The 27,323-nt window shown below is 43.8% G+C and overlaps 1 protein-coding gene across 2 annotated transcripts in view; it reads right to left on the minus strand.

The window, feature by feature from the left end:
* The window catches only part of GLRA1 (glycine receptor alpha 1), a 91,818-nt gene that overhangs the window by 49,034 nt on the left and 15,461 nt on the right, over positions 1-27,323 (minus strand). For both annotated transcript variants that reach the window (XM_083728744.1, XM_083728743.1), the window contains exon 2: positions 10,170-10,300. In XM_083728744.1, coding sequence (XP_083584870.1) covers positions 10,170-10,300 — 131 coding nt within the window. The remainder of the gene's footprint in view (positions 1-10,169; positions 10,301-27,323) is intronic.

Consider the following 27,323-nt stretch of genomic DNA (forward strand, 5'->3'; position numbering starts at 1 on the left):
GCTCCACGTTGCCCCAAACTGTCCGCCCGCTGCCTTCCCCTCAGCTGTAGGGCGGCTGAGTGGGAGGAGGCAGGCAGACTCCTTGGAGGCCCTGTGGAGTGTCCTGTCCTGTCCTGTCCCGGCTCGGCTCGCCCTGTGAGCGGCTGCCCCCGCCCCTGGGCACAGGGCATGCACACTGCCCCAGGCACCCAATTGGCTTGCTCCGCCGCTACTTGTGTGTGCAGGCTTTGTTTTTTATAAACTGCCAGGGTGAGTTCCCTGAGTCCTGGTATGTTTGTGTGGGGAGAGTAGTGAAGCTTTCACCTTTTCCTCCCTGCTGTGGTGCTGATCTGGACTGGCCCCTGTGTGCCTGCAATTTGCATTGAAGCAAATGGGAGTTTTTATTTTAATGCAAATTGTCAGTATGGAGAACTCAATCTGGATTGGCATACAGTAGATAATAAATGAATAAAACTTCCTGAATGCCCTCACCCTCCCATGTAAAGGTCCTGATCTGGCTCAGCGATGCAGCCCTTGGAATTTTTCAAAGAAAAAGCATGCGTTCAAAGGCAGACTACATGCTTAAAGTCATACATAAAACTGGAAGCTGTATGATAACGTAGCAATCTCTGTAGTAAAGGTAAAGGGACCCCTCACCATTAGGTCCAGTCGTGACCGACTCTGGGGTTGCGGCACTCATCTAGCTTTATTGGCCGAGGGAGCCGGCGTACAGCTTCTGGGTCATGTGGCCAGCATGACTAAGCCGCTTCTGGCGAACCAGAGCAGCGCACAGAAACGCCATTTACCTTCCCGCTGGAGCGTTACCTATTTATCTACTTGCACTTTGACATGCTTTCGAACTGATAGGTTGGCAGGAGCAGGGACCGAGCAATGGGAGCTCACCCCGTCATGGGGATTCGAACCGCCTACCTTCTGATCAGCAAGTCCTAGGCTCTGTGGTTTAACCCACAGCGCCACCCGCATCCCTAGCAATCTAAAAAGGGTCTGTGGACACACAGATTGAGAGGAATAGGGACCACTGTTGCACACTTGTGTGAAAACATGCCCACCTCTGTGTACAGATAACACACATAGCAGCTGCCATTATTGCATGAAGGTGTGTACAATTGCAAACTGCTATGTACAATAGTACATTCTGAAACATGACCCCTGTGCATTTCAAATGCTGGCTGTGTATACAGCCTGGCAGGGGCTCTCCAGGGTTTCAGATAGGAAGTCTATCGCAGCTCTACCTGAAGCGGAAGATTGAACCTGAGACCTTTTGCATTCAAAGCAGATGCTCTACCACTGAGCCATGACCCTTCCTTATCTTTTCTCATTCTTGTCTCACTGCAAGACAATGTGCCATTTAAGCCTAAGTACTCACATATATTAACATATGCTGATGAGCTGTTACCACTTCCTCCTTTGGGGAGAGCTGGCAATATTATAGCCTTCATTTTAGCTGCAGGCTGGAAGGCCTCAAGGTTTAGTGTATCTGAAGCCTTTCTTTAAAAGTGCCCGACTTTTGCCAGATGTGAAGAGAGAACTAATGTCTTTCCCAGCTTTTGTCTGGCAGTTCATATGCAGCAAATAAACTTCACCATGCTCCAGTGCTCTCACTACGGGTGGCTGTATTGAAAGCTATGGCCCCTGGCCACCTGGAGGCTGCATCAATTATGGTAAAGGATGTTTTCCTTGTCCTTCCCCACAAAGCTGATATAAATTCTATGCCAGGGATATGCAATTTAAGGCCCGTGGGCCGGATGCGGCCCAATCACCTTCTCAATCCGGCCCGCGGATGGTCCGGGAATCAGTGTGTTTTTGCATGAATAGAATGTGTCCTTTTATTTAAAATGCATCTCTGGGTTATTTGTGGGGCCTGCCTGGTGTTTTAGATGAGTAGAATGTGTGCTTTTATTTAAAATGCATCTTTGGGTTATTTGTGGGGCATAGGAATTCGTTCATCCCCCCCCCCCCAAAAAAATATATAGTCTGGCCTACCACATGGTCTGAGGGACAGTGGACCGGCCCACAGCTGAAAAAGGTTGGTGACCCCTGTTCTATGCTATGGATTCTGGGTTTCCAGGTTGAACTTTCAGCTGAGTTTTAAAGTGGAGGTTTCTTAAATAATCCCTGATCTGAAAGTCCCTGCTTGAATTAGGTACTCTCTGTAATAGGCCAGGAACTGTGCCATAACTCTGTTCTTTTTTAAAAAAAATCTGCCAGTTTAAGATCATAAGAGTAATATGCTATGTTGGTTCAAGCTCCACAAAGCTGGGAAACTGGAAGCAAATGCCGATGCCTACACAGGTGTCCTGCATGAGCAACAAGGCTCGTGTTTGCTTACTATTTACCTTCCATGGACCTACATGGAATGTCCCTTAGTTTTTAAAGGCACAACCCTTGATTTCCTGAAGGAGCGTCTCCACCCCCATCGTTCTGCCCAGACACTGAGGTCCAGCACCGAGGGCCTTCTGGTGGTTCCCTCACTGTGAGAAGCCAAGTTACAGGGAACAAGGCAGAGGGTCTTCTTGGTAGTGGCACCTGCCCTGTGGAATGCCCTCCCACCAGATGTCAAAGAGAACAACAGCTACCAGACTTTTAGAACACATCTGAGGGCAGCCCTGTTTAGGGAAGTTTTTAATGACTGATGTTTGAATGTATTTTTAATCTTTTGTTGGAAGCAGCCCAGAGTGGCTGGGGAAACCCAGCCAGATGGACGCGGTATAAATATTATTATTATTATTATTATTATTATTATTATTATTCCATTCTGGACATGGGAGAAATAAGTAAACACTGGCATTTTCTCCTCCTGTTTCTGTTTTTTATTGGAATTCTCTGACATCCCTACTCATGAGCATCTTTCCCTGCAGAATATAGTACAGTCGTACTTTGGAAGCCGAATGGAATCCATTCTGGAACTCCGTTTGACTTCCAAAATGTTCGACTTCCAAGACACAGCTTCCGATTGGCTGCAGGAGCTTGCTCATTAAATAGCCAGTGTCCTCTAATCTCCCTATGAACAAGAATTAATGCTCAATAAACACATCATTTGAAGCGCCCACTGTGGGCTTCACCCACAAAAAGGGGTATTTCTCCTCCCCCTTGCTTTTAATTTTAACTATCATGAATAAAGAAAGAAACTGATTCTGGGCGGCCATGGTATTATTTTCATTTAAATCTAAACCATTAAAATGCCTCTGTGACTTATTGCTGGCTCATTTAAATGATGTGCTCAGAAAGCTACAAGCTCAAGTTCTGCAAAGCTGCTACTGTGACTTTCATATAAATTGGATACTGATTTATGTGTGACAGATGAAGCCAGCGAACTGCCCCCATGGGGGGAAGGTGCAGTTCACTGAAATAAATCTGAAATTAAATTATCTTGCATAAAATTACAATACAACTGCCTTCAGCAGAAGGGTAATGTATATATTTCATTAAATATTAAAGTTTAATTTCTTTTGTGTATACGTGTGTGCTGGAGTGGGAAGACCTTCCTGTGGTGCATTCCTTTTAACCCTATGTTGGTTTTCTCCCAGTATCTGAAGCCTTCTTTTTAGCTGGGTAGCCAGACATATTTGTGTCATAATGGCAGAAATGGGGAACCTTTTACAGCCTGAGAGCTGTATCCCAGGAATCTTCCAGGGGTTACATGTCAGTAGTAGGCAGGGCCAGAGAAAAGGTGGGTGGAGCCAGAGGCAGACTTCCAGGATTCATTCCAGCCCACCAAAGACACCCAAGGAAAGTGAAAAGTGAGGCCAGCATGTGTTGTGTGGCCTGGAAAGAGTCCTGAGTGCCAGAGAGAGAGAGAGAGAGAGAGAGAGAGAGAGAGAGAGAGAAGGATTCACAGTTACCCGAATCCCTCATCTATGACTTATAGAAGCCAAATGGCAAATTTAAAATTGTCTTTTGTATGGCAAGGGTTGTATGCAGAGTAGGCTGACTGAAATGAATGGGCATGGCCCACTTAGGTCCTTTAATGGGTCTACTGTGAGTGGCACTTAAAGGTAAAGGTAAAGGACCCCTGACCATTAGGTCCAGTCGTGACCGACTCTGGGATTGCGGCGCTCATCTCGCTTTATTGGCCGAGGCAGCCAGTGTACAGCTTCCGGGTCATGTGGCCAGCATGACTAAGCCGCTTCTGGCAAACCAGAGCAGCGCACGGAAACGCCATTTACCTTCCCGCTGGAGCGGTACCTATATATCTACTTGCACTTTGACGTGTTTTCGAACTGCTAGGTTGGCAGGAGCAGGGTCAAGCAATGGGAGCTCACCCCGTGGCGGGGATTCGAACCGCCGACCTTCTGATCGGCAAGTCCTAGGCTCTGTGGTTTAACCTATGGCACTTAACTGGATGCAAACCCATGAGTTAAAATCCCCAGCCTTGGGCCAGACTCTCAACCTCAGCCTCGCATCGGTAAATCACCTCATATCCAGGTGTCATGTGGTAGCAGCTTCACCTGTGTCACATGCCACCTGGAACTGTGCTCATCCACAGCCTCTGAACCAGGAGTGGGAAACCTGTGATATTCCATATGTTGTCAGCCTACTACTCCTTATCATGGGTAGAACTGGAAGGAGTTATAGTCTAGCAACATCTGGAGAGTCATAGGTTCCCCACCTGCAGTTCAGAGCCTTCTTGCAGGTAACTCTAAACACACAGTTAAATCAGGCATTATGGACCACCTAGCCACATTGCTTGAAAATCTGCTAACGAGACTGGACTTAACCACGTGATTGGAAGCTACAGAATATTAGCTCTTCTTCTTGTGCTTGCAGGTTCTGTGTGGCAAACTTTTAAGCAGCTACTGCGTGGTCTTGTTTATGCATATTCACACCACTAATTCACTGAAGAAGACTCCCAAATCCAGTTTCATCAGACCATATCAGCTTTGTTGGGCTTTGCCTTGCAAGTTTCCAAAGCCCTGAGCATCTAGAGCTGCTTATTTTAGTCCATGTGTGAGCAGATTTAAGCTGGCAGTTTCTGGGGTTTGCTGTTGTTGTTTCTGTTATATTTAGCTAGTGAATTGGATTTCGACTTAATTTCAGCAGAAGGTTTTGTATGTATTCTGTTATACTTCCTCTCAGCCTTTGAGGTAGGGTGATCTATAAATTCAATGCAATGAATAATAACATGCCTCTTTGCAACTGGACTGCAGGAGTAATTGCGGTAGTTAATAGTTCCTTGGTGTTCAGCACAGTTTGTTTATTTGCTCCTCACAGCACAGACGACCACACATTAGAGATTGAAGCCAACAAATGCAGCTTGTTGATTTGTGTCATCATTAGTTACCAGGGAACCATTAAGGATCTCAGAAAGGGAGTCTTCCTGCCTAGGGTTGCCATATTTCAGACCAGAACATCCCAAAAGTTGTTGAGCTGCTGCTTCTTTTTATTTTATTTTATTTTACAAAAACCACAAAAAACGTGATTTTTCAACTGACTTCTCTAAGATCAAGGATAAAGCAACACCTTTCAGAAATGCCCCCCCCCCCCAGATGTAAATTCCAGGATGTATGGCAGCCCTATTCCTGCCCTTTGGTGGCATGTGTTTGCCCTCACCCCTCCTTTTTCAAAAGATGTGGGCGGTTGGCTCCCAAAGGGAGGGGGAATTATGTGGGGCCTGGTGGCCAATTAGGAAGCAGTTGGGAACCTGCCTTTATAAGCCTTCTCCTCCTCATAGCCTTTTTGCTGTGCCTTCTCTCCCTCCCCCTATGTGGTATGGTGCTTTGGTTAGCTGCGTGTTGAAGAACCTGAGTAGGATTTTTTAAGGGGTGGGGAGATTCTTTGATTAGCTCTTATAATTCCTCCTTTCCCTACCTATTCCACACTGCTGGGACCAATTCAATTGGCATTTTGGTCAATGGCAGAGAGGAGTTTCTCATGGAGCACTGAATCTGGGCAGATGAGGAAGTGAGGTAGAAAACTGTAGGCACTATTGAGAGAAGAGCACCCTTTGGGGTCTGCCAGTACTTTATCCCTGCTGGGACTTGTGTGTGTGTGTGTGGGGGATGCCCTTTAAGTCTGATATGCACACTTTGAGTGAACACTGGACAGTGGGTTTTATATTCAAGGCTCACCTGGTTTCCTCCTCATCCTTCATTGGGGAAACCCAGCTTGTGTTGTCTGCATCACATGCCTAGCGATCTGGAGGGATCTACCAGAGTTAGATAAAATCCTCACCTGCCCATGCTTTCTGATTTCGGTTAATTTACTTGCAGTTTCTCCAACTTGTCATATTTCAATATATACAACCTTTACCCCAACATTTGGCCTCACAACTCTTCTTTTTGGTTGCCAGGGCAGAAGCAAACATTACAGCCAGATTTGGGAGGTATTGACAGAGGCAGCTGGTGCACAGTAAGGAGAAGGACTGAGCTAAGAGTAGGCAAGTGCCTCATCTTAAGTTCTCCACTGGCCACATGGGATCCCTGTGGGATAGAGGGAAGGGTTCACTATGAGCACAGCCATCTCGGCTCTGTTGACAAGCTGCAACGTGGCTCCAGGGAAGTGGCAGCTGTGAGAGTCAGACTCCACTCCTATCTGGGGCACCCAAGTTTGCGTGTCTTTATGGGTAACTTGATGTTCAAAGGCTTGAGATGGCTCAAGGCTCATCATTGCTAAATTTGGATATGAGGATCGGTCATGAAAAAATAGAAACTTTCCCTTCTGCTCAACCTCCTGGGGCAGTTAAAACACACAGAGACACACAGACACACACTCCATCAGTTTGGGCTAATTGTTTTGCACCTGATTACATAGTTGCCCTTCCACGTGGCACGATTGCTCTCGAGAACGAAAGGTGTATTCTAATGCCACAAAAATCAGATTCCTCACTTGGCTTAATCGGAACGTGTTTCATGCTATATCAAAAAAGGGCTCACACACAGAGCAGCTCTTTTTGGCCAGTCTTGCCTGGGTGACTGCTCTGGCAAAATGCAGAGTGACTGCCCAAGGCTGATGTTGGAGCAGCTGCTGCGTATTTGTCAAAGGGCAAATTCTTCCATGTGATATGAAATTGTCTCAGATCAGCTGTGGGTTTACTGCAGCAATGGACAATCTAAAAGCACCTTAACTCTGATCCCTTCCTCTTCGTCCTCCACTAACTAAACTGGTGGGCAGGAAACCTTAGTGCAGCACCAGTGGTATTTTGTTTTGCAATAAAAAGCATACAGCAGCCTTCCCCAACCTAGTGCCCTTCAAATGTTTTGGATGACAAGTCTCATCAGCCCCAGCCAGCATGTCTGGGGATGATAGGAGTTGTAGTACAAAACGTTTGGAGAGCAGGTTGGGGAACACTGTCATAAAGTGTGGAAATAATACATGCTTCTAAACTTCTGTGTATATGTGTCGAATCCCAGATATATGTACATGGGGCACACACACCCTCCCAGGGAAGGAAGGATGAGTGAATATCTACTCCAGGAACAAGAAAGGGGGGGAGAGAAAGATCTACATCTTTCCCTGTGGATCCTGCCACCTTTGGCTGTTGCCTTATGGGTGGGCCGGCCCTATGTGTCTTCCACACTTGACACATTTGCTGCAGAAACGACACCACTTTCCTGCAGCAATCATAATGTGTATTAGCACCCATAATTTAAATACATGTGCATATTAATTCCATTTCACCTTTTCATCTCTTTTTCTTCCTTCTGCCTGTCAAAATGTGTATACATTTACTCGTGCTTCACATACCACAAAAGATGAGTCACGAATCTTTATGGCTACATTGGTTGATTGGCTGTGCGCGAGAGGGATTGGGTTCATAGTTATGATGAGTGGTACCACAAAAGAGACAATGATTGATGTGTATATGTGTGTGGGTGGTTTCAGGTCACATGCAGTGGAACTTTGACTGAAAAATAAGGAAAACCCCATGAAAGGTCTGTGGGTAGGGAATGACTCACACTCAGAGTAGACCTGTTGAAATCAATGGACAAGTTAGTTATGACTGACTCAGATTAACTGCGTCAGACCAACACGGCTACCTACCTGAATCTCAGATCCATTGATGAATCTAATCTTAATATGGTGCATTTGGATCGTAGCCTGTGAATTTCACAGCTGTTTCTAGCAAGATGTTGAGATTATGCATTATAATCCTCCGTACTGCCAGGAGATGCTTACAGCTAGTTGTGACATTAAATTAAATGCAGAGGCTATAAGGGGAGTAATATGGGATTTTGCATAGATCGGAAAACATGGCGTGTAAATATGCTATCCTTTTAGCATATCACTACAGCTAAAAGGCAGCCAGTCAAAATTAAATCAGCATGTGGTAGTTTGTAAATAGGCAAGTGACAACCCCCTGCCCCCGCCATCCCAACAAAGTACATTAGTTTCATGGAAGTCTGCCATAAAAAAAGATTATAACGAACTCTGGATAAGATCCTCTTTTGTGGGCAATCAGAATTTTGACGACCAGTGGGTAGGATATTCACTGCAACCATTGATATGCTCAGTGGGTGCCTATTACATTAAACTGCTGGCAAATGGGAGTGGATGGCAAGGAACAGAATACTCAGAACCCAGGGTTGTTAGGACTTTCCATTATAGACAGAACATTGTGCTAAATAGATGCTTAAGTAATTTCTTGTGCTTCTTTATAAATCAACACCATTCTGTGGAGACTTTCATGGAATTGAGGAAATTAAATATATATCCTTCCTTTTCTCATATTTATTTGCTTTTCTAATAGGATTCCATATCAGCAAAATATGAACAAAGATGATACAATAAAGAAAAATCTCTGAAATAAAGAAAAAGGTATCTTTTTTAAGATTTCAAAGAATAGACAAAAATTCAGAAAACATAACTTGATCGACTTTCTAGCCCAGGCTTGTCCAAAGTCCAACAACTTTGGGGTAAAACCATAAAAAAGTTCAACAACTTCAATCCTAAAAAAAGGTTAACAATATTGGTTGGCCCTTTATCAGCCCTCATGGACCTTCACTTCATCAAATCTGGCCCTCTTTGAAAAAGGTTTGGTCACCACTGTGACCTAGCCTATCCTTCCATGTTTCCTTTTATCCCCTCTTTTCCCCACATTTTCTTAGTTCACCCAGTGAACTAAGAAGAAAACAACTTTTATATACCTTATTTATTTCTTACTCTGCTGAAAATCTTACCATCCTGCTAGGTAAATTGTTCGCTTATAATACTTTCCCATATATTCCATAAACAATATCCAGTCCTCTTTATATCTTTCATCATTTTGATTTCTTATTCTAGTGGTCACCCCTGCTAGCTCCGCATATTCTAACAGTGTAATGTGCCATTCCTCATTTGTTTCTACTTTATCTGTTTTCCATTTTTTGCGCTAGTAATACACGGGGGGCTGTTGTCGCATATAGAAATAGATTTATCTCTTTTTTTGGGGGGGGGGAGACTTCTATTGTTATTAACCCCAGGAGTAATGCTTGTGGGTTTTTAGAAAAGGATTCTTTTTTTTTAAAAAAAGGATTAATTCAGTATAAATCATTTCCCAATTAAAATTTAAAAATTATAAATATGTATATCCTTCCTTGATAGAAATTCTCAGTATTTTGTTTCTCCAAGAGTATCCTTTGCATGGCTCTTCATCCTGTCCAGGAAACAGACTTAGGCTAGGTCTACACATGCAGCAAAATGAGCTGGACATAAAAGGGTAGAATGGATTGAGACAGTGTATACTGCTTCCAGAGGAATCACATTTTTAATGCTCTCCTATGTAATACTCTCTCTCTCTCTCTCTCTCTCTCTCTCTCTCTCTCTCTCTCTCTCACACACACACACACACACACACACACACACACTGCAAGTAGATATCGTGTGGTAGGGAAACATTTCTCCTTGAAATGTTGGCTTTCTGCTTGGTAAATCTTTTGTTTGTTTGTTTTATGAGGGCGAGCATTTATAATTTCTTGTCAGTCTCTGAAACTTAAACCGTTTCAGTCCATTCTACCACCACCTCAGAATTCTTAGGCTTTATCCTGCAACATTTGTAGATTAGCTTTGATCGTGAGTTGTGGTCACAGGAAGAAGAGGAGGAATTGAAGAAACACAGGGCAGCAGTTAATTATCTAGGAGCAGGGTCTAGCTCTGTTGTCCCACAGACAGAATCTGGTGAAAACAAGCCCAAATTTCATGTTCTGATCTAAAACAAAATGGAGGTGAAATAGAAACCAAGAGTGACTGCATACCTTTAAAATTGGGCCTGATTCTGGCATCGTATCCTGATGTCCTTCCCATCAATTTGTCCAGGAAATCTGAAGGGGACATAAGTTTAGGAGCGGATCGGGCTGCTGCTCCAGTTTCTTTGGAAGCTGCGAGGCTGAGCCAGAAAAGAAGAGAGCAAGCAGAGATTTAATTAGAAGCCTTTTCTTCTCCTGTTGAAATTGTATCTTTTGCCCCATGTTGTGAGGATCTGGGATCAGAATTCATTGCAGCTAGCACACTGTTCCCATTATAAGCCATGACAAATACCTCTGTGGGTTCTTAATGAAGCTGGTCTCTGCTAATTTGTTTGCTCAGCCCAAACATTCCCGAACACAGAATCCCAACTGCTACCCAAGATCAAGCAAGATGACGAATGAAGAAAATCCTTCTGCTAATTTAGGTACAGACCTGGAGGCCGACTTAAATCAGAAATGTGAACTTTGGCATTGTATCCTGGTGGGAAAACACACTTTGCAATTTTTTTCCCCTGTTATGAAGCATCAATTACCATGTAATTACATGGCAAATAACAGAGGAGAGCGTACAGTATGTTGACATTTTCATCTTCTAAAGAGTGGGCAGAGTGTGTGAGCTCTGTCATCTTCCATTTGCTTTAATAGGTAGTTGGAGCCTAAATTCCTTGCACAGTGTGGCGACACTTCAGGGGCCTGTGATTTTTCCTATCTAGGTTAGTCATTATTCATTACAGAAAGTTGGCTGCCATGCTGGGATCAAGATATCTCAGTCTTGATCCCAGCTCTCAGTTCTCAGTCTCAAATCCAAACCTACCAAAGACCACAGAGATCAGATTTAACATTGGCCTTCACCCCTCCATTGATGCATCAGTTGGAGTGTTACAGATAAGCATGTCTAGGTCCTGTTGAAATCAGTACATTTCAGGTACTTGCAATTTGCTCGCCTCATTCAATTGGACAGGATGTAGGTGAGACTTGACTTAGTCTGGGAATTGCATTAATAATAATAATAATTGGGCAGCTTCCAACAAAAGATTAAAAATATATTAAAACATCAGTCATTAAAAACTTCCCTAAACAGGGCTGCCTTCAGATGTCTTCTAAATGTCAGATAGTTCTTTATTCCTTGACATCTGGTGGGAGGGTGTTGCACAGGGTGGGCGCCACTACCAAGAAGGCCCTCTGCCTGGTTCCCTGTAACTTCGCTTCTCGCAGGGAGGGAACCACCAGAAGGCCCTCAGCGTTGGACCTCAGTGTCCGGGTAGAACGACGGAGGTGGAGACGCTCCTTCAGGTATACTGGGCTAAGGCCATTTAGGGCTTTAAAGGTCAGCACCAACACTTTGAATTGTGCTCGGAAACGTACTGGGACCTAAAAGGCATGTAAGTCTAAACAATGAAGCAACCCACAAGGAACTAAGTATCAGGGATTTGACTGTTATGAGTGTGTGGAATATGAAGGTACCCATCTGACATCCAGACCTCATCCCTTCATGAGTTTTACTGATTCAACTTCTAAGAGCTTGGTGTTCCAACAATGAGGATTGGCTCTCCTCCCTCCCTTTACCATCTGAGATGAAGGTAGAATCATGAACGACTTCAGAAGAGCTGGGAAGTGAGTTAAGGGACTAGATCTCATGGGGATTGTGTAAATCATTCACATATAGTGCGAATCCAATGTACAAATCCTACAGCACCTTCCTAGGAAATAGAGGCATAAAAATATCTTGGATTGTATTCAGAGTTTGTACTGATGCACCCTTACAATAAACTGCATCCACCTTTCAGCAGAGAAACATCTCCCATAACAATACTCATTTAGTTGGGGAGTTTTGCCTGCTGCTTTTGCCCTAGAGAGACTCCTTCCTTCTCTGTGGGCTGAAAAGAGAAATCATTCAGACATTTGTCTAGATTATGGTAGTTGGTTGAGCTAATTGACCAGGCTGATAAAAACCAACTTGGCCAGTGGAGAATGTGATGGCCAGAACAGATACACAGTTGCATGGCCATGCTTCTATAGGTTGATTATGGAGAGATGGTGTTGCCTGAGGGGTCAGGGTCAGATCCAGGTTCTGGGAGGCCCTTAGGCAGGATGGCCTCCCTCCCTAAGAAGAACCTGCTGAATCAAGCCAATCTAGTCCACCATCCAGGTGTCTTCTGAGAAGTCCACAAGCAGCACCTGAGCACCACAGCACTCCACTCACCAGCAATTCCCAGCAGCTGGTATTCAGAGGCATACTGCCTCTAACAGCGGAGATACAGCATAACCATCATGACTAGTAGCCACTGGCAGCCGTATTCCCCATGAAGTGTGGGGAGTGCTGTCATACTCAGATCCTGCATCTGATTAGCCACTGCGTTGGGCTAGAAGTCTCATTGGCCCAACCTAGCAGGGCTCTTAGCTTATTGTGTTCAGAATGGGAAGGGGAGGGCAACAACATGGAGGAACAAGGTGGAGGATTTTTCCGTTCATCAGGTGGCTCACTGCTGAGGTGTTGGCCTAACAATGCCACTTCCTGGTGTTGGTTCCAGGGAAGAGTAATTGGGTGCAAAAAGATCCCCTTGCCAGTCCTATAGAGTAGAAATGCACACCTTTCATCGACAGCAATAATTGTCTCAGGTACAGTGGTACTTCAGGTTACATATGCTTCAGGTTACAGACGCTTCAGGTTACAGACTCTGCTAACCCAGAAATAGTACCTTGGGTTAAGAACTTTGTTTCAGGATGAGGACAGAAATCGCGGTGCAGCAGTGAGGCAGCAGCGGGAGGCCCCATTAGCTAAAGTGGTGCTTCAGGTTAAGAACAGTTTCAGGTTAAGAATGGACCTCCAGAACGAATTAAGTTCTTAACCTGAGGTACCACTGTGCTTAACAACACTCGTGACTTGGCTATGTTTGCGGAGAGTAAAACAATAATGGCCACAACTGTTTCTTGAATTACAGAGTATTTTCTACACACGGCAGGTTTGTTTGGAAGCCCTTTGCAGGGTTCCTGACATATCCCATTTCATAAAATGTTTATGGTTTGGAGGAGTGTGTGTCCAGGGTGGGCCTTTTCCTTTTTGTGTGTGTGTGTGGGGGGGGGGTGAGGGAGAGAGAATTGCTCTGGGCCTCACACATGGAGGGTCCCGCATCAACAGCATATGCCAACTGAGGAAAAATCAACACTGACCAGGGTGGAGTGTGGAGGAAGCAGGGGAGCCTCTATGGGCAATGTAGCCTCCTGGCCTCTCAGAATCTTAAACGGGTCTTGTGTGTGTGTGGAAACCCATCACTCATTTCATAAAGCAAACCTATTACTCTCATTAAAAAACAGCGAAAGTGTAGTTTATATAGATATAAATATAGGAAGTTACTTTATACTGAATCAGAAAATTGGCTCATCTAGTTCATCCACACTGACAACTTCTCTCTGGGGTTTCAGGATGGGGACTGTTATGTACTGAAGTTCTCACCCTGGGCCAGCAGGGGGATACTGTAGGTAGTTCTGAGTGAAAACTATCTACAGTATCCCCCTGCTGGCCCAGGGTGAGAACTTCAGTCCGCATATGCAAATAAGGGATTGAAAGTGACGTTCAGTGATTGGATAGTTACAGAAAGTGGTTACTGTTGCGTTGTAGTGGAGCTCTATATAAGCAGGCTGGCTGAACCCTTCAGTTCAGTTCTGTTCTGGCCTGCGAATAAACAAGAGCTGTTTGAAGAATCGCTGTGTCGTCTGATATGTTCACCCACAACTTAACAGGGACATTCCTAGTCCTACCTGGAAATGCTGGGAATCAAACCACAGATCTTTCTTCATGCAAAGCAGATACTCTACCATGGAGGTACTGCCCTTCCCCTACATAAAAATGATTGCCTACATATTCAAAAGTCACAGGTAACCAGTGATTTAAAGGAGATAGAATCCACATTCTAGTACAATCCTGCCAAATTCTGGCTGCAATGGTGGGTGGATAGCAAAGTGCCCCATTTCACATTCCAGCCCCTTGACCTTCGTGAACACTCTGTGACATCCAGGGAATTATGAGTGGGGTAATTTCCTGCAAATTACAATTGACTGCTCTGAGTTTATTCTCTGCCCCCCTCCTTTAAATTTGTTTTTCCTTTGTTTCATCAGTAAAGATGTTGCTCTGCCTCTGGAAGATACAAATTTATGACCAGAAATGATTTGGAATATGAAATCAGGGTTCTGTTTGCCTGCACTGCTCTTTCACAGAGAGTGCCTCCAGCTCTGGAATGAGTTCATTTATTGTTCATTTAAGGTGATACATATATCTAGGGTGCATTCTACCAAGCACTGCTTCCTTAGAAGAGCCATTTATTTTCATGAGAATAGTGTGAGAAAAGCATCTGATGGACTCCACATTTGAATCTCAGGTCAGTGATTCCTTGAGGATGTAGATATTCCAAACTAAGCATGGATCTTTTCTGCTGGTAAAATGTTCCTTATTCACTTCAATGGAGAAGAACCTTCCTCACTTCCCTGACAAACACATAAAAATATGCTGTTTTCCTAGGAATGAATAGACAAAGACATCTTAGATAAATACAGGTGCTTTGTGTGTATGCTGGCGTACATGAGAGTACTGGGGCTCTATTAATCAGGAGGCTATATTTCCATACCCTCCAACATCCAATAATAATAATAATAATAATAATAATAATAATATTTATACCCTGCCCATCTGGCTGGGTTGCCTCAGCCACTCTGGGTGGCTCCCAAAACATGATAAAACATCATTAACAATTTCTCTAAACAGGGCTGCCTTCAGATATCTTCTAAAAATCAGATAGTTTTTTATTTCCTTGACATCTGATGGGAGGGTGTTCCACAGGATGGGCGCCACTACTGAGAAGGCCTGGTTCCCTGTAACCTCACTTCTCGCAGTGAGGGAAGCACCAGAAGGCCCTCGGAGCTGGACCTCAGTGTCTGATGGAGGTGGAGATGCTCCTTCAGGTATACTGGGCCAAGAACGTTTAGGGCTTTAAAGGTCAGCACCAACACATTGAAATGTGCTCAGAAATGTACTGGAAGCCAATGTACGTCTTTCAGGACTGGTGTTATAGGGTCTAAGGAAAATTGGAACATGACCCAGTCCCTCAACACACTTGAAATCACACAATCCCTCCAATGCCTCCGAACCCTTCCACAGATGCACCAACCCTATTCAGTGACCTCCACTTCTCTCCTTGACAGAGGCCCTACCCCTCTCACTTGCCCCCTCCCGGGACTCACAACTCCCCTCCCCCCTGTACCACCCCACTGATGGTCTCCACCCTTGTGCACCTTTGCCCACCACTGCTTCGCCTCTCTACCCAGTTGCTCACCAGCCCACAATACACACATGCACACACATAAAGGCTGCCGTGACTCCTCCCCCATGGTTTATTTTTTGCCAGGTCTGATCTCATGATGTACTTCCAGAGCCCTGTGCTGCTCAGACCACATAACACAGAGGAGGAGGAGTGGCACGCGGGTGCAAGCTGAGAGCACAGCACCCAAGAATGTGTGTCCTTTTCATCTCACACTCTTGAAGAGCCAGATGACTTGTGTGAGAGCACGGGACCAAGAAATGAATATTCCTGGATGCAATGGCTTCTGTAATTCTGAGATGTCCCAGTCAAATCAGGATGTTTACGGTGGTATTGTTTCTCTGAAATGTACTCTAAATATAGTGAGGTGAAAAAGGAGGCAGGTTGCCTGCACTTTTGATAACTATGCAGGAGAGGGGATTTTGGCAGGTAGACCTTGCATCATTTGGCTACCCTATCCAAAGCTGGCTGCAGAGATTTGTATGTCTGCATGTGTGCATGCACATATGTGCAAAGGAATAAGGAAACACTTGTTTTAGAGAGGCCTGACAATTATTCCACTGGAAGCCAATACCTTCCCTGGAGCAATATGGGCTGCGGCTGCTTTAAAAATTGGTATCTTTGCTTTGCAAGCTCAGGAGAAAACAGGGAGAGAGGGAATCAATACTGGGCTGTAAATCTGCATTCCAAAAGAGGTTCTGCATGGAAATGAGCCTGGAGGAAAAAAATTCAATTAAACAGCAAATGAGTTGGTGCCCAAAGAATCCTGCCAGTTCAGCAGAGAGGTGCCAGAAAATGCAATATACTGATTTCTTCTCATTAACTACGGGCTATAGGGAGGCCATAGGGAATGATGCAATAAAATATCTAGGAGTTTGGGGTTTGTTTGTTTTATAAAACAACAACTCCAAAGGTATTAGATGCATAAAGCTTACAGTTTTCTTTAACATGTGATAAAAGGTCCAAGCTAAATCAGCTGGCTTTCTTTTCATAGGGACGCAATTTATTCTGGTAGGTTAGGAAAGTGAAAAGGCAATAATTGACTGGCAAACCAAATAGTGTTGGAGTTTGTGCTACTTTTGTCCGATGAGTGCCCCTTACATGTGTCCAGCTTTATCCAGAGCAGCTGCAAATTATGACTATATTGAGAAAAGGGCTGGGGGAGGACCAAACTAAGACTATTCGTAGCTACTAGCTATGATGGCTATGCTCCGGCTCCATGGTCAGAGGAAACATTGCTTATGAATAACATTTTCTAGAAACCAGAGGAAGAGAGAGTACTCTTATGCTTGCTGGTTATCCAGAGGCAGCTGGTTGGCCACTGTGAGAAGAGGATGCAGGACTAGATTGCTGGACTCTTGGCCCAATCTAGCAAGCATATGTTCTTATATTCTAAACTAATAGAGGTTCTGGAATGACCAAATCCTTAAGCCATTGTTTCTCATTTTACTCTTTGTTCTTTTCCAGGCAGCTCAAGGTAGGTTAGCCTGAGAAGCAGTGACAAGCCCAAGGTGACCCAGCGAGCTTCATGGCCGAGTGGGGATTAGAACCCTGGTCTCTCAGGCCCTAGTCCGACACTCTAACCACTACACCACACTGGCTCTCTAACTGCTTTTTGATTGTTTGTGTTAACACACAGTTGTTTAAAGGGGTGCAGAGCACAGGGTGGCAAAACAATTCCTGCCTACAACAACCTGATACAGGTTTAATTAACAAAGTCACAGAATTTCTCATTATCAGCACTGCTGCTGCTGGATCACGTTCCTTTTATGGGGTTTGTTGTATGGATGCTTGGTATTTATTTAGGAAAGAAGAAACATAAAAATAAGGGGAGGGTATTTTCCACCTTCCTTCTTCTTTCACTGCTGTAAATCAGTGCTATTAAAGACAATGTGGGAAATTACTTTCATTGGGGGTGGAGGGAACCCTGCAGCCATCAGCCTAATTCTACGCAGGTGCCAAGGAGAGGGAAATATGGGGCGGGGTGACGGGTAGTAGAATGTGAGAAGTATAGGAGCAACCCTGGTATGTATGTATGTATGTATGTATGTATGTATGTATGTATGTATGTAGTATACCACCATACACCTGTAGATGTCAGGGTGGTTCATAGCCTAAAGCAACTTTCCCCACATATTCCTACTGGAATATCAAAAACACTGTAGATGATGTATGTCTGTGCTGTAAGCCTCCCAGAGTGGCTGGGGAAACCCAGCCAGATGGGTGGGGTATAAATAAAATCATCATCATCATCATGTGAGTAGAGGAACCAGAAGGATACCCTGGTAGATTATATGATTTGCAGAAAATGGGGAGAGGGAGGACAAGGTATGCTACTTTGAACTCCTGGGAGGAAAGGCAAAATATAAATATCATAAATAAATAAATAAATGTGGCAGTAGAACGAGAGAGAGAAAAGGGGATGGACTGCCAAGTGGTTGTTTGCCCATGTGTATAGTGTTTTCCACAGAAAATTAAAAATAAGGTTTACAGAGAGCTGAATTCCTGCACACAGTAAGTACACAATATTACAGCCAAAGCCCTATTTAGTTTCTGTGGAGTCAAACAAAGCATGCTCACATAGTACAACTTTGAAAAATGTTGAGAACGCACTTGTGCTGCTTTTGCCACCACTGTTGCTGTTGCATTTTGTGACACTACCAGAGCCTTTACTGAAATCTAAGATTATTCTCTCCTCCACTTTTTAGATTTGGCCAGATACTAGAGCAGTGACTATAGCCACAACAGTAGTTACCAAGATGCTTCCTGGTCTTATGCATATGTGGATTTAGGGAAGCACTACTGGTGGTTCGGTCACACTGGGTTCAGAGCCTGAGGGGCACCACAACTACTGTATGATGCATAAAAGAAGGTGAGGGTGCCAATTTTTGATGTTACAAAGGGTGCTACTGAAATTTGAGACTCCAGTATCCACCACTGCCTTGTGGATGCAATTGCTTCTGTCTTTCAATCCACTATTTCAATAGGAACACATGATTGCTGTTGATTTGGGTTTGGTCTGGGGCTATTAGTACTATTCTTGTTTGATCCAGTTGTCTGCTACAATTGGTATTTTTATTGAATCTTATCAACGTTTTAGATTCCTTATGTGCATTCAATTTTAGTGCCTTTTTATTGTAAACTGCTTTGATCCCTATGGAGGTGGTGGAATATACTTTTGTGACAAATATTACAGGAAAATAAAATGGCCCACATATGGGTTTTCTGTATAAATGAGGTTTTGCTGCAGTCAGAAAGGCTTAATATAGCACATGCAATCCACTTGTTTTTAAGATGTGAGCTAAATAGGGGTCTCTTTGGAACCAATTCTTAACAACTGGATATTCATTTGGCTGTTTGTTGCCTGATCTTTTCTAAAGTTCCATGTTGCTTAGAGGTAGTTTCAATTGATTGCTTGCCTGCTCAGTGATTCTTGGGCTTCAAGAGATGAGTTTTTGGAACTGACACAAGAAAGTAGTTGGAGATGACTTGATTTATTTCATGTTGGTGTGAGCAAGCAGCTGTCTTAGCCTGTATGCAGTGGTGTAGGAAAGGGGGTGCAGTGGGTGTGGGCCTCCCTGGGTGTCATCACTGAGGGGGGAAGTGACAAAATGGCAAAAATATGTGTTTTTGAAAAAATAACTCTCACACCCACCGCACACCCCTTTCTGTTGCTGCCTCCAACTTTGCAGGTAGAGCACAGCCTTTATGGCTAGTAGTCTTCAACAGCCTCTCCTCCATGAATCTGCCTAATCCAGAGGCATAGCTAGGTGAGGTGGGGGGCACTGGGTGTCACACCATGGGGCATCTCTCCTGAGGGGGAGGCGGTGGGTGGACTGCCTGCAAGCTCTGCACTGCTTTTTTGAGCTGCTCAGGGCTTGCATTTGCCCACCTCCTCAGCCACCCTACAGCTGAGGGGGAGGCTGTGGATAGACTCCATGCAAAATGCTTTGGCTCGCCCCGCCCCCATGGGCAGCTTGCCCCACCCCACAGGCAGTTCTCTCTGCCCCCAGCTGCGGGGCGTGTGCACCACCCCAGGCACCTGAGCGGCTAGCTACACTGCTGCCTGAATGCCACAATGGAATGTGAATGGCACAGCTGAAAGTGCAAGGTTCCTGAAACTTATCATCAGTCCTTTGAATCAGTTAGTCTTCTAGGCAGGGCTGGATTTTGCAAAATGCCATTGATTACAGTTGCAGCAAAATGGAGGCACCTGCAAATAAGGTAATTAGGGCTACCATTTTTTACTTGCAGGCCCTCAACAAAGGATGTTTTGCTTCCGCTTTTGATTTCTGCATTTTGTGGGTGGGGAAGGTCTGCAGAAGACTTAGCTAACTCTCCCAAGTCAGAGTCTGGCACTCTAACCATTGCAGCACACCGGCTCTGCCATCTGCAGTGCTTCCTGAACACAGAGATCAGTGTTGCAATGGGGTAGCTGAATTATTTCTCAAAAATAACAGGGCACAAGCCATTCATACAGTAGCTTCCCCCATCCATGGCAGATGAATCAGGCACATTTGTTTCGTAAACCCTTCCTTTCCATAGAAAAGCACGTGGACCTTAGCTACTCTGAATGGTGCTACTAGTTGTGAGCATTTTCACACTTTCTCTGTCAACTGTCAGCAGCTTTCTCTTTTCCAACATTGCTGAATGTCATAATATTTTGCATCGTATCTAACCATCCTTCCCCACCTCTGGCCACTCATTCAAAAATAATGCACCAAGAAACCAGTGTGTCTGCAGCTCTACTCTTAAGCATGCTGAAGGTTGGTCCATGTTAGAAAGTAACCTCCATGCTTTGCTGGTCAATGGCCACCACTTTGCTGGTCAATGGCCACCACTAGAAAGTTAGTGGTCAGGAAGTGCTCACAAGGAATCATTATTAAGATGAACTGGTACCTATTGTAGGAGCCCAGCACAAGTCCAATCTGCTTTTGATGCAAACTGTTCTTTAGATGGAAGCAAGTTCTACCTGGAATTAGATCTCAGTGATCACTATGCAACTGCTTGGGGACTCAACTCAAGGGTTAACATGGCCTTCACCAACCTGGTGCATTTCAGATGTTTTGGACTACAACTTTCATCAGCCCCACCCAGCACTTGGTTCAATCTGATACCTGCAGAGGACCTAAGCATCATTATTTGAATGTCTGCAATCCCCTCTGCCATTCCATTGTAAGACTGTGCCCAGATACAGACTCCATGGCTTCAACATCACTCCCATTTTCTCCTCCCCTTGCTTTGCTTACCAGCTAAAATGCTTGCACACTATTCTATGATAATTTGGTTGTCCACCTAAAGGCATTTGTCATTTTTTCCTTGTGACGCAACACAACTACATTGACTTCTTGTGTGCCTTATTGCCTTGTCATATATCCCCCATTCTTGTTAACTGTGGCTGAATCGTAATCTTTTGTTAAAAGGTAGGAAAGCCATCAAGAATACCAGCTGATGTTCATCTCTTGTGTTGCTGCCGCAACTCAAGAAGCATATTGCAGAGTGAAACAAGTTCCAGAAAAGAACAACCAAAATAAAAAAAAAACGGGGCTGGAACATCTCTCCTAGGAGTACGGGTTACAATATTTGGAGCTTTTCAGTTGAGAGTAAAAGGCAGCAATTGGGAGAAGCGTGTGAAAACAGTGTACGATGCTGTGAAGGTGGATAGGAAGAGGTTTTTCTCCCTGTCTCATAATACTAAGACCTGGAAGATTTGCGACAAAGGCAGTAATTCTTCACACAGCACAAGATGTCACGATAGCCACCACCTCGAAGAGCTTTAAAAGGGGATTAGACACGTTTGTGGAGGATAAGGCTGAATTACCTCCAGCATCAGGGATAGTATGCCTCTGAATGCCAGTAGCTGGAAAGGAAAAGTGGAGTGAATGCTGTTGTGTTCAGGTCCTGCTTATGGGCTTCCAATTGGTTACTGTGACAACAGGATGCTGGGCTGGATGGGCCTTTGGTCTGATTCCACCAGGGCTCTTTTTACTTCAAGCAACGATGCTGCTCTGTCATTGGTGGGTAGCACTTTTCATCACAATATAAACCCATCTTTCATAAATACATTCAAGTGATTTCTGTTTGAAAGGGGAAAGCAGGGTATACAATTTTGTATAAATAAATAGCTCTCTCACTCAGGCGGCTTATAAAGCGATGTTTAGTATCTCTGACAAAGGGAAGCACAGGAAAACAATAATCAGGGACATGCCTCATAAATATGCCAAATGAGAAAGCAAGACATCATTTTTAACTATAGTTATCTGCATTCATTCCTGTTTTGTGTACCAGTCTCAACTGGTGAGCTACCTAACTTTGCTCCTTCAGTAATGGATATTATTCTTTAAAATAAGTGATTAAATGGTATATCCTGATATACATCTATCAGCTCTGATATTCAATGTAACATACAACATGGATCAGAAATTGGCCTTCTGAATATTTTCATATGGCATCTCAGCATCACGCCCTCTGTAGTCTGACTCAAGGAGAGTGTCCCTCCATTTTCTCAAGATTGTAACTGAAAAACAGAACCTGCTGGCGTCATCCTATATGACTCTTGACAGTTTTGGAGCTGCTTTAGCTATTCTTTCCTTCAAACACATCTCCTCCTAACCTGCACAACTTTTTCTGTTTCTTCCCATTTTCATATTTAACTGGTTCTTTCCTCCCTGATTCTCGTTAGATATTTTCTCTGACCTACCCACTTCAGACTGTCCAGTACCTTCTGGGTCTTCCGTACATGCACATACTTACAGTCATACCTGATGTTATGGACGCTTAAGGTTACGTGTTTTCGGATTACGGACCGCGGGAAACCCAGAAGTACCAGAACGGGTTACTTCCGGGTAGTGGCGTAGCGTGGGTTGTCAGCACCCGGGGCAAGGCAAGTAATTTGTGCCCCCTAACCCGTGGATTTGCGCCCCCTAACCCTAACCCCCAGATGTTATGCCCGGTGCGGCCGGCCTCCCCTGCACCCCCACGCTACGCCACTGCTTCCGGGTTTTGCCGCTCACACATGTGCAGAAGTTTCATCCCACGGTCCAGACATGGCCCCCTAGGATTTCCCATTTCACTATGAGTCAATTTTCCTCAAACCATGACTAGACTAAAAAGGTTCCCCATGTCTAACTTTGGTACAAGGGTAGCTAACATGGACCCCTCTAGATGTTATTGGATTCCAACACCCATCAATCCCAGCCAATATGGCTATTGGTAATAGATTAAGGGAGTTGTGTTCCAACAACATATGGAGGACACCAAATTGGCTATTCCTGAAGAAGACAGGACTCACATGCCCTCAAACTTTCTCCAAAGTGTAGTTCTAATTATTGCATTAGCACTTTTTATATATATTCTGCCACCTGCTGCATAAAAATAATTAGACAGTAATTTAAAATGCCTGGGGGAAAAAATCTTCAGAAAGCATAGTTTTTTTAAAAGAGAGAGAGAGATTAAATATTAAAATGGGCAGCACAATCAATATTTGTATATAATTCAATTAAAAAACCAGCCAGGCTCATTTTCTGAATGTATTTCTGGCTGACGTGTGTGGCCTCTGAATGGGTAGTTTTCTGCAAGATATGCAGGAGCTTTCAGTGCTTCTAATGTGGCTAAAATATCCTCCCTCTGCTTCTGTTCCCTCATCTGTTAAAAAAGAAACAAAAAACAAAAAGCACCCACATGAACATACACAAATCCCAAATCAAGTGTCTTTTAATTCTTTGCCTATCAAATGATATGAAATGATAGAATATCGCAGAAGTAAGAAGTAAAGATAAGGAAAGCGATTTTGAAATTTGACTTGCTGACTCACATTTTACAGGGTCTTAAAAAGCCAGAAATTTGATAGTCCTGAAGATGGCAGAAGGAAAGCATAAGATCAAATACCATACGAAGTGTAAAGAGGCATGGAGGATGTGCAAACTGCTGAAGAAAAGCAACCTGCAGTGACTGAGGGAGGGGTGTGTGTGTGAGAGAGAATGGACTGGCGATAATATGATATAGACTGAGTGGGTAACAGTTTTCAGCTTGAGGGTCTCATTTCATTCTGGACAACGCACTACAGAACACAGAGGCAAAAAGTGGATGGGGCAACATTAACATTTTTATAGTAAAATAGTTTCTACACGTGCCCACACACTAGCCTCTATCCTGCATCTGGAAAAGCAAGAGGCATCACTAGAATTTAAGGCCACATTCCAAAAATATGTGTATTGGCTCTTTTTTCAAGTTGTGTTTTCTACAGATCAGTTTCATTTGTTGTGAGACATTAGTGTTGCCTAAATTGTTAGGTTAGGAAGAAAAGAGGAGGAGGGGGAATGGTGAGTGGGGTGGGGTTGGGTGGCAATGCTTCTATTCTTCTACTTAGTGTATGTGTGTGGGGTTTTGTGTCAGTATCACTTGTGTGAGTTCTTTTACTATTCACTTGTATTTTCTTGGTGGTGAGAGAGGTTGAGGGTAGCCTAGGATGCGGTTGGCTGTCTTTGGTTGGCTGTAGTGAGATTTGTTTTTGTGTGTGAGTGGGGTATGTATGTGTGTGTGTTTTTGAGAGACCTGTCAGGAGTAAGCATGGACCAATGGTATCAAATTGTATGGAAAACAGCCTAATTAGAAAAACTAACCAATAAACTGGAACTGACATGGGCAGTGCTTTTTTCCTGGGGGTACACATACCCCTAAACAATTTGTGAAACTAAGTTTGACCTCATTGAGGGGCAGTTTTTCAATATGAGTAGGGAAATGAGAATGCCCCTAAACATTTTTTTTTAAAAGCAAAAAAGCACTGGACATGGGGATAAATAGAAGAAGACGCCTTCATTCTGGTATGGTTCCCCTTTATCAAATACACAGTCCTAACCCTGAGTTTATTTACACCTGGTACAGATAATGTTCACCCATGGTTTGTACCTAGACATGAAAGCAGGAGGGGAATCCCACTTGAAATCTGTTGACAAGTCCAATGTTTTCACTATGTGTTAAGCTGTTATGCAGCCTTACTTGAAGCTCATTGTTTGAACAGCTTAACCTCATCAGTGGCTGAATTACAGCCGTGGGCTGAATGATGCCATTGCAGCTCAATGAGGGTGTAAATTCCAGGGCTCTTCAAACTGCAGTCGGTGCTCACTGGGTACATGAGAGAGCCTGCTGAGGTCTTTAGCTTTTAGAGTCTGACCACTTAGTTCCAGGTCACAAACTCTTTGGCCTTGAAGAGTCCTTAGTTCTGTCCGCAGTGACTCAGCCAAGATGGCCCCTTCTCCCCCATTATATGCTTACACCCTTTTTATGGGAACCCCATGGAAGATGGTTATATTGTACATGCAAACAGAAAGCACGGGAGATGACAGGTGGGGTAAAATTGTCCTTGCACGGCGTGTTAGTCATTCAGAAGGCTCTTTCCAAATGGAAATGCTTAGAAAAGGAGAGGGAGGAAACAAATGCACTTCAGACTGCAGCGAACTTTACGTGCCAGGGCCCCATCCTCTCGCCCGCATCTCCTTGCTGCAAAAGCTTCTTCCAAACCTATAAAACAGCCCAATTAAACTGATTAAAACCAAGGAGAGCCACGGAAGGCTGAGATTGCGGTAGGACTCGGCTAAGCAAAAGGTGGCTCACTGTCGCAGAGCAAAAGGAGAACAACACGCAGCCTCGTAAGCAAAGCAAGCCGTCAATGAGCCAAAGCCCAACTGCAGGAACAACAAAAAGGGAGTGTTGCTCTTGATGTATCCCTTGTATGCAGTTAATGACACCCTTTCTCAAACCATTTTGATGGGATCCAAACTCCAGCAACATTAACTAGAAACTGTTTTCCTTTCTTGCACTATTCGCTCATTTGATTTATAAACATTTATTTTCAAATGGTTAATATTTCAATTCAGATTGGCTGTCCCTGTCCCTCCCCTGCTTTCTTTACATTTTGTTCTTTGCAAGTGGCTGCAAAGCAGCAAGTCTCATTATGGCTTGTCTACAGGCTTAATGACAGCTCTGGCTTTTTTATTATGTGCCCAAGGAAAAAATGAACATTTCCCATCAAGCTTACTGTCCGTGACTTTCCAGAGGACCCTGGCTCCAAAGTCATAGAGGCAACTGGAAATGCCTGTCTTTGTACATGCCCAAAATACTAGATGAGTTGATACATCCTAATGGCATTGCCCACTGTACGAGATGAACCACTCCTGCAATTCAAGGTATGGGGCAAGCAATTTGGTATGGTATGACATATGGCATTAAGTATAATCCTATCTCATTTTCGATTAAGCTGGCTGTGATCATGTCATGAGCCACACATCTATCTATCTGTCCATCCATCTATCCATTTCCATATTATAACACAGTGGTTAAATGCCTGAACTATCAGTTCAATTTCACCACAGATGTGAAGTCACTTCACAACCTAAGTGAGTCTCATCCTCAGTCAGCCCCCTGTAATATGAAGGGTCATAATGCTATCTTACCTTGCTGTGTTATTGTAAGGATTGCTGAGACAATATTTGCTATGTAGACCACTCTGAGCATTTAGGAAATGCACTGTATATGAATTTTCATTCATAGGCCTAAGCAGAATTGGTGAGACGCTCATTTTTCTTTACCACAGAACAAACCCTGAGCCTGCAAAAGATGTATACACATGCCTTATTGTTTTATCTCACTCTAGGCAGTGCTGCAAACTTAAACACATTGAAATCAATGGGACTTAGACTTATGTTTAAGATTTAGATGTGAAGGGCTCATCATAAGGGCATCTCCTACACCTGGAGGATCAGAGCTGTAAGAATACAATGAATGTATAATTCAGACAGTGTCTCATTTGCAGTCAAGAAAGAATGAAAGCCATAACTACAGCCTCTTGAAACCATTGGGAGCATATTCATTTACTGCAGCATAGCTTGAATACGTCCCTTGATTTCCCTATTACTTATCTGATGCTATTCTATCTATATCACTTCATCTTAATAACATTTGTATTTGCATGGATGTGGCACACAGGAGCAGTTTGCTATAAATGTTTGGCGGTCTCCATGCATGGACTCTTATCATTTGTCAAAATTGGATATGAGATTGCAGCTGTGGTTTTCTGTAAGCAGCAGTGGATTTTATCTATCTCTTCCTATATATTTCTTGACTGAAGATGCAACGTCTAGCATGTATAGAATCTTGTTGCCTTTGATTTCATGAAATTGCACAGCAAACTCTTTTTTAAAAAGAACACCCTGATAACCGATTCAGTCCATCACAAATCACACGCACCGTAATGTTTCTGTAACAATAAAAATATTTTTGAAAACAGAAATGCAAAATAAACAAGGTGATAATACACTTAAAGAACTATCAGTGTTCAAATGTGAAAACTCGTTTCACACAGAAGTGTTTATCAGGCAGTAATCTGATGAAGCGGTTTGGGGAACTTAAAAGTTTCACATTCCTGTATCCTTAGAAATTAGTCCAGCACAAGTTCTAACTTTGTCTATTTGCATTTCTTATCTTTAGGCTCAGAAGTGCAATTATAGTACAGTGATCCTATAGCACCCTAACCTGGAACCCTCCAAATGTTTTCAAGTCAACCCCAACCAGCATGGCCACTGTCATGGTGCAGTTGACTGAGGTTTATGGAAGTCATTGCATAAAACATCTAGAGGCCACCTTGTTGGCAAAGGCCATTCTACAGCTAAGGGATGGCCTATGGGTGAATTCACAAATGGATGTTCATTGGTCAGTCACTGCAGTGTTGAGCGATTCCTTGCATACGAGTGACAGCTAACATCAAACGAAACACCATAGACAAACTTCACATCGTTTTGTAGCCAGTGAAAGGCCTCCTCTTAGCTGATGGTCATTAAGTGATGCCATCAGGTGA

Source organism: Podarcis gaigeae (genome assembly GCF_964106915.1).
Source record: "Podarcis gaigeae genome assembly, chromosome: 2".
In the NCBI taxonomy this organism is placed as follows: Eukaryota; Metazoa; Chordata; class Lepidosauria; order Squamata; family Lacertidae; genus Podarcis; species Podarcis gaigeae.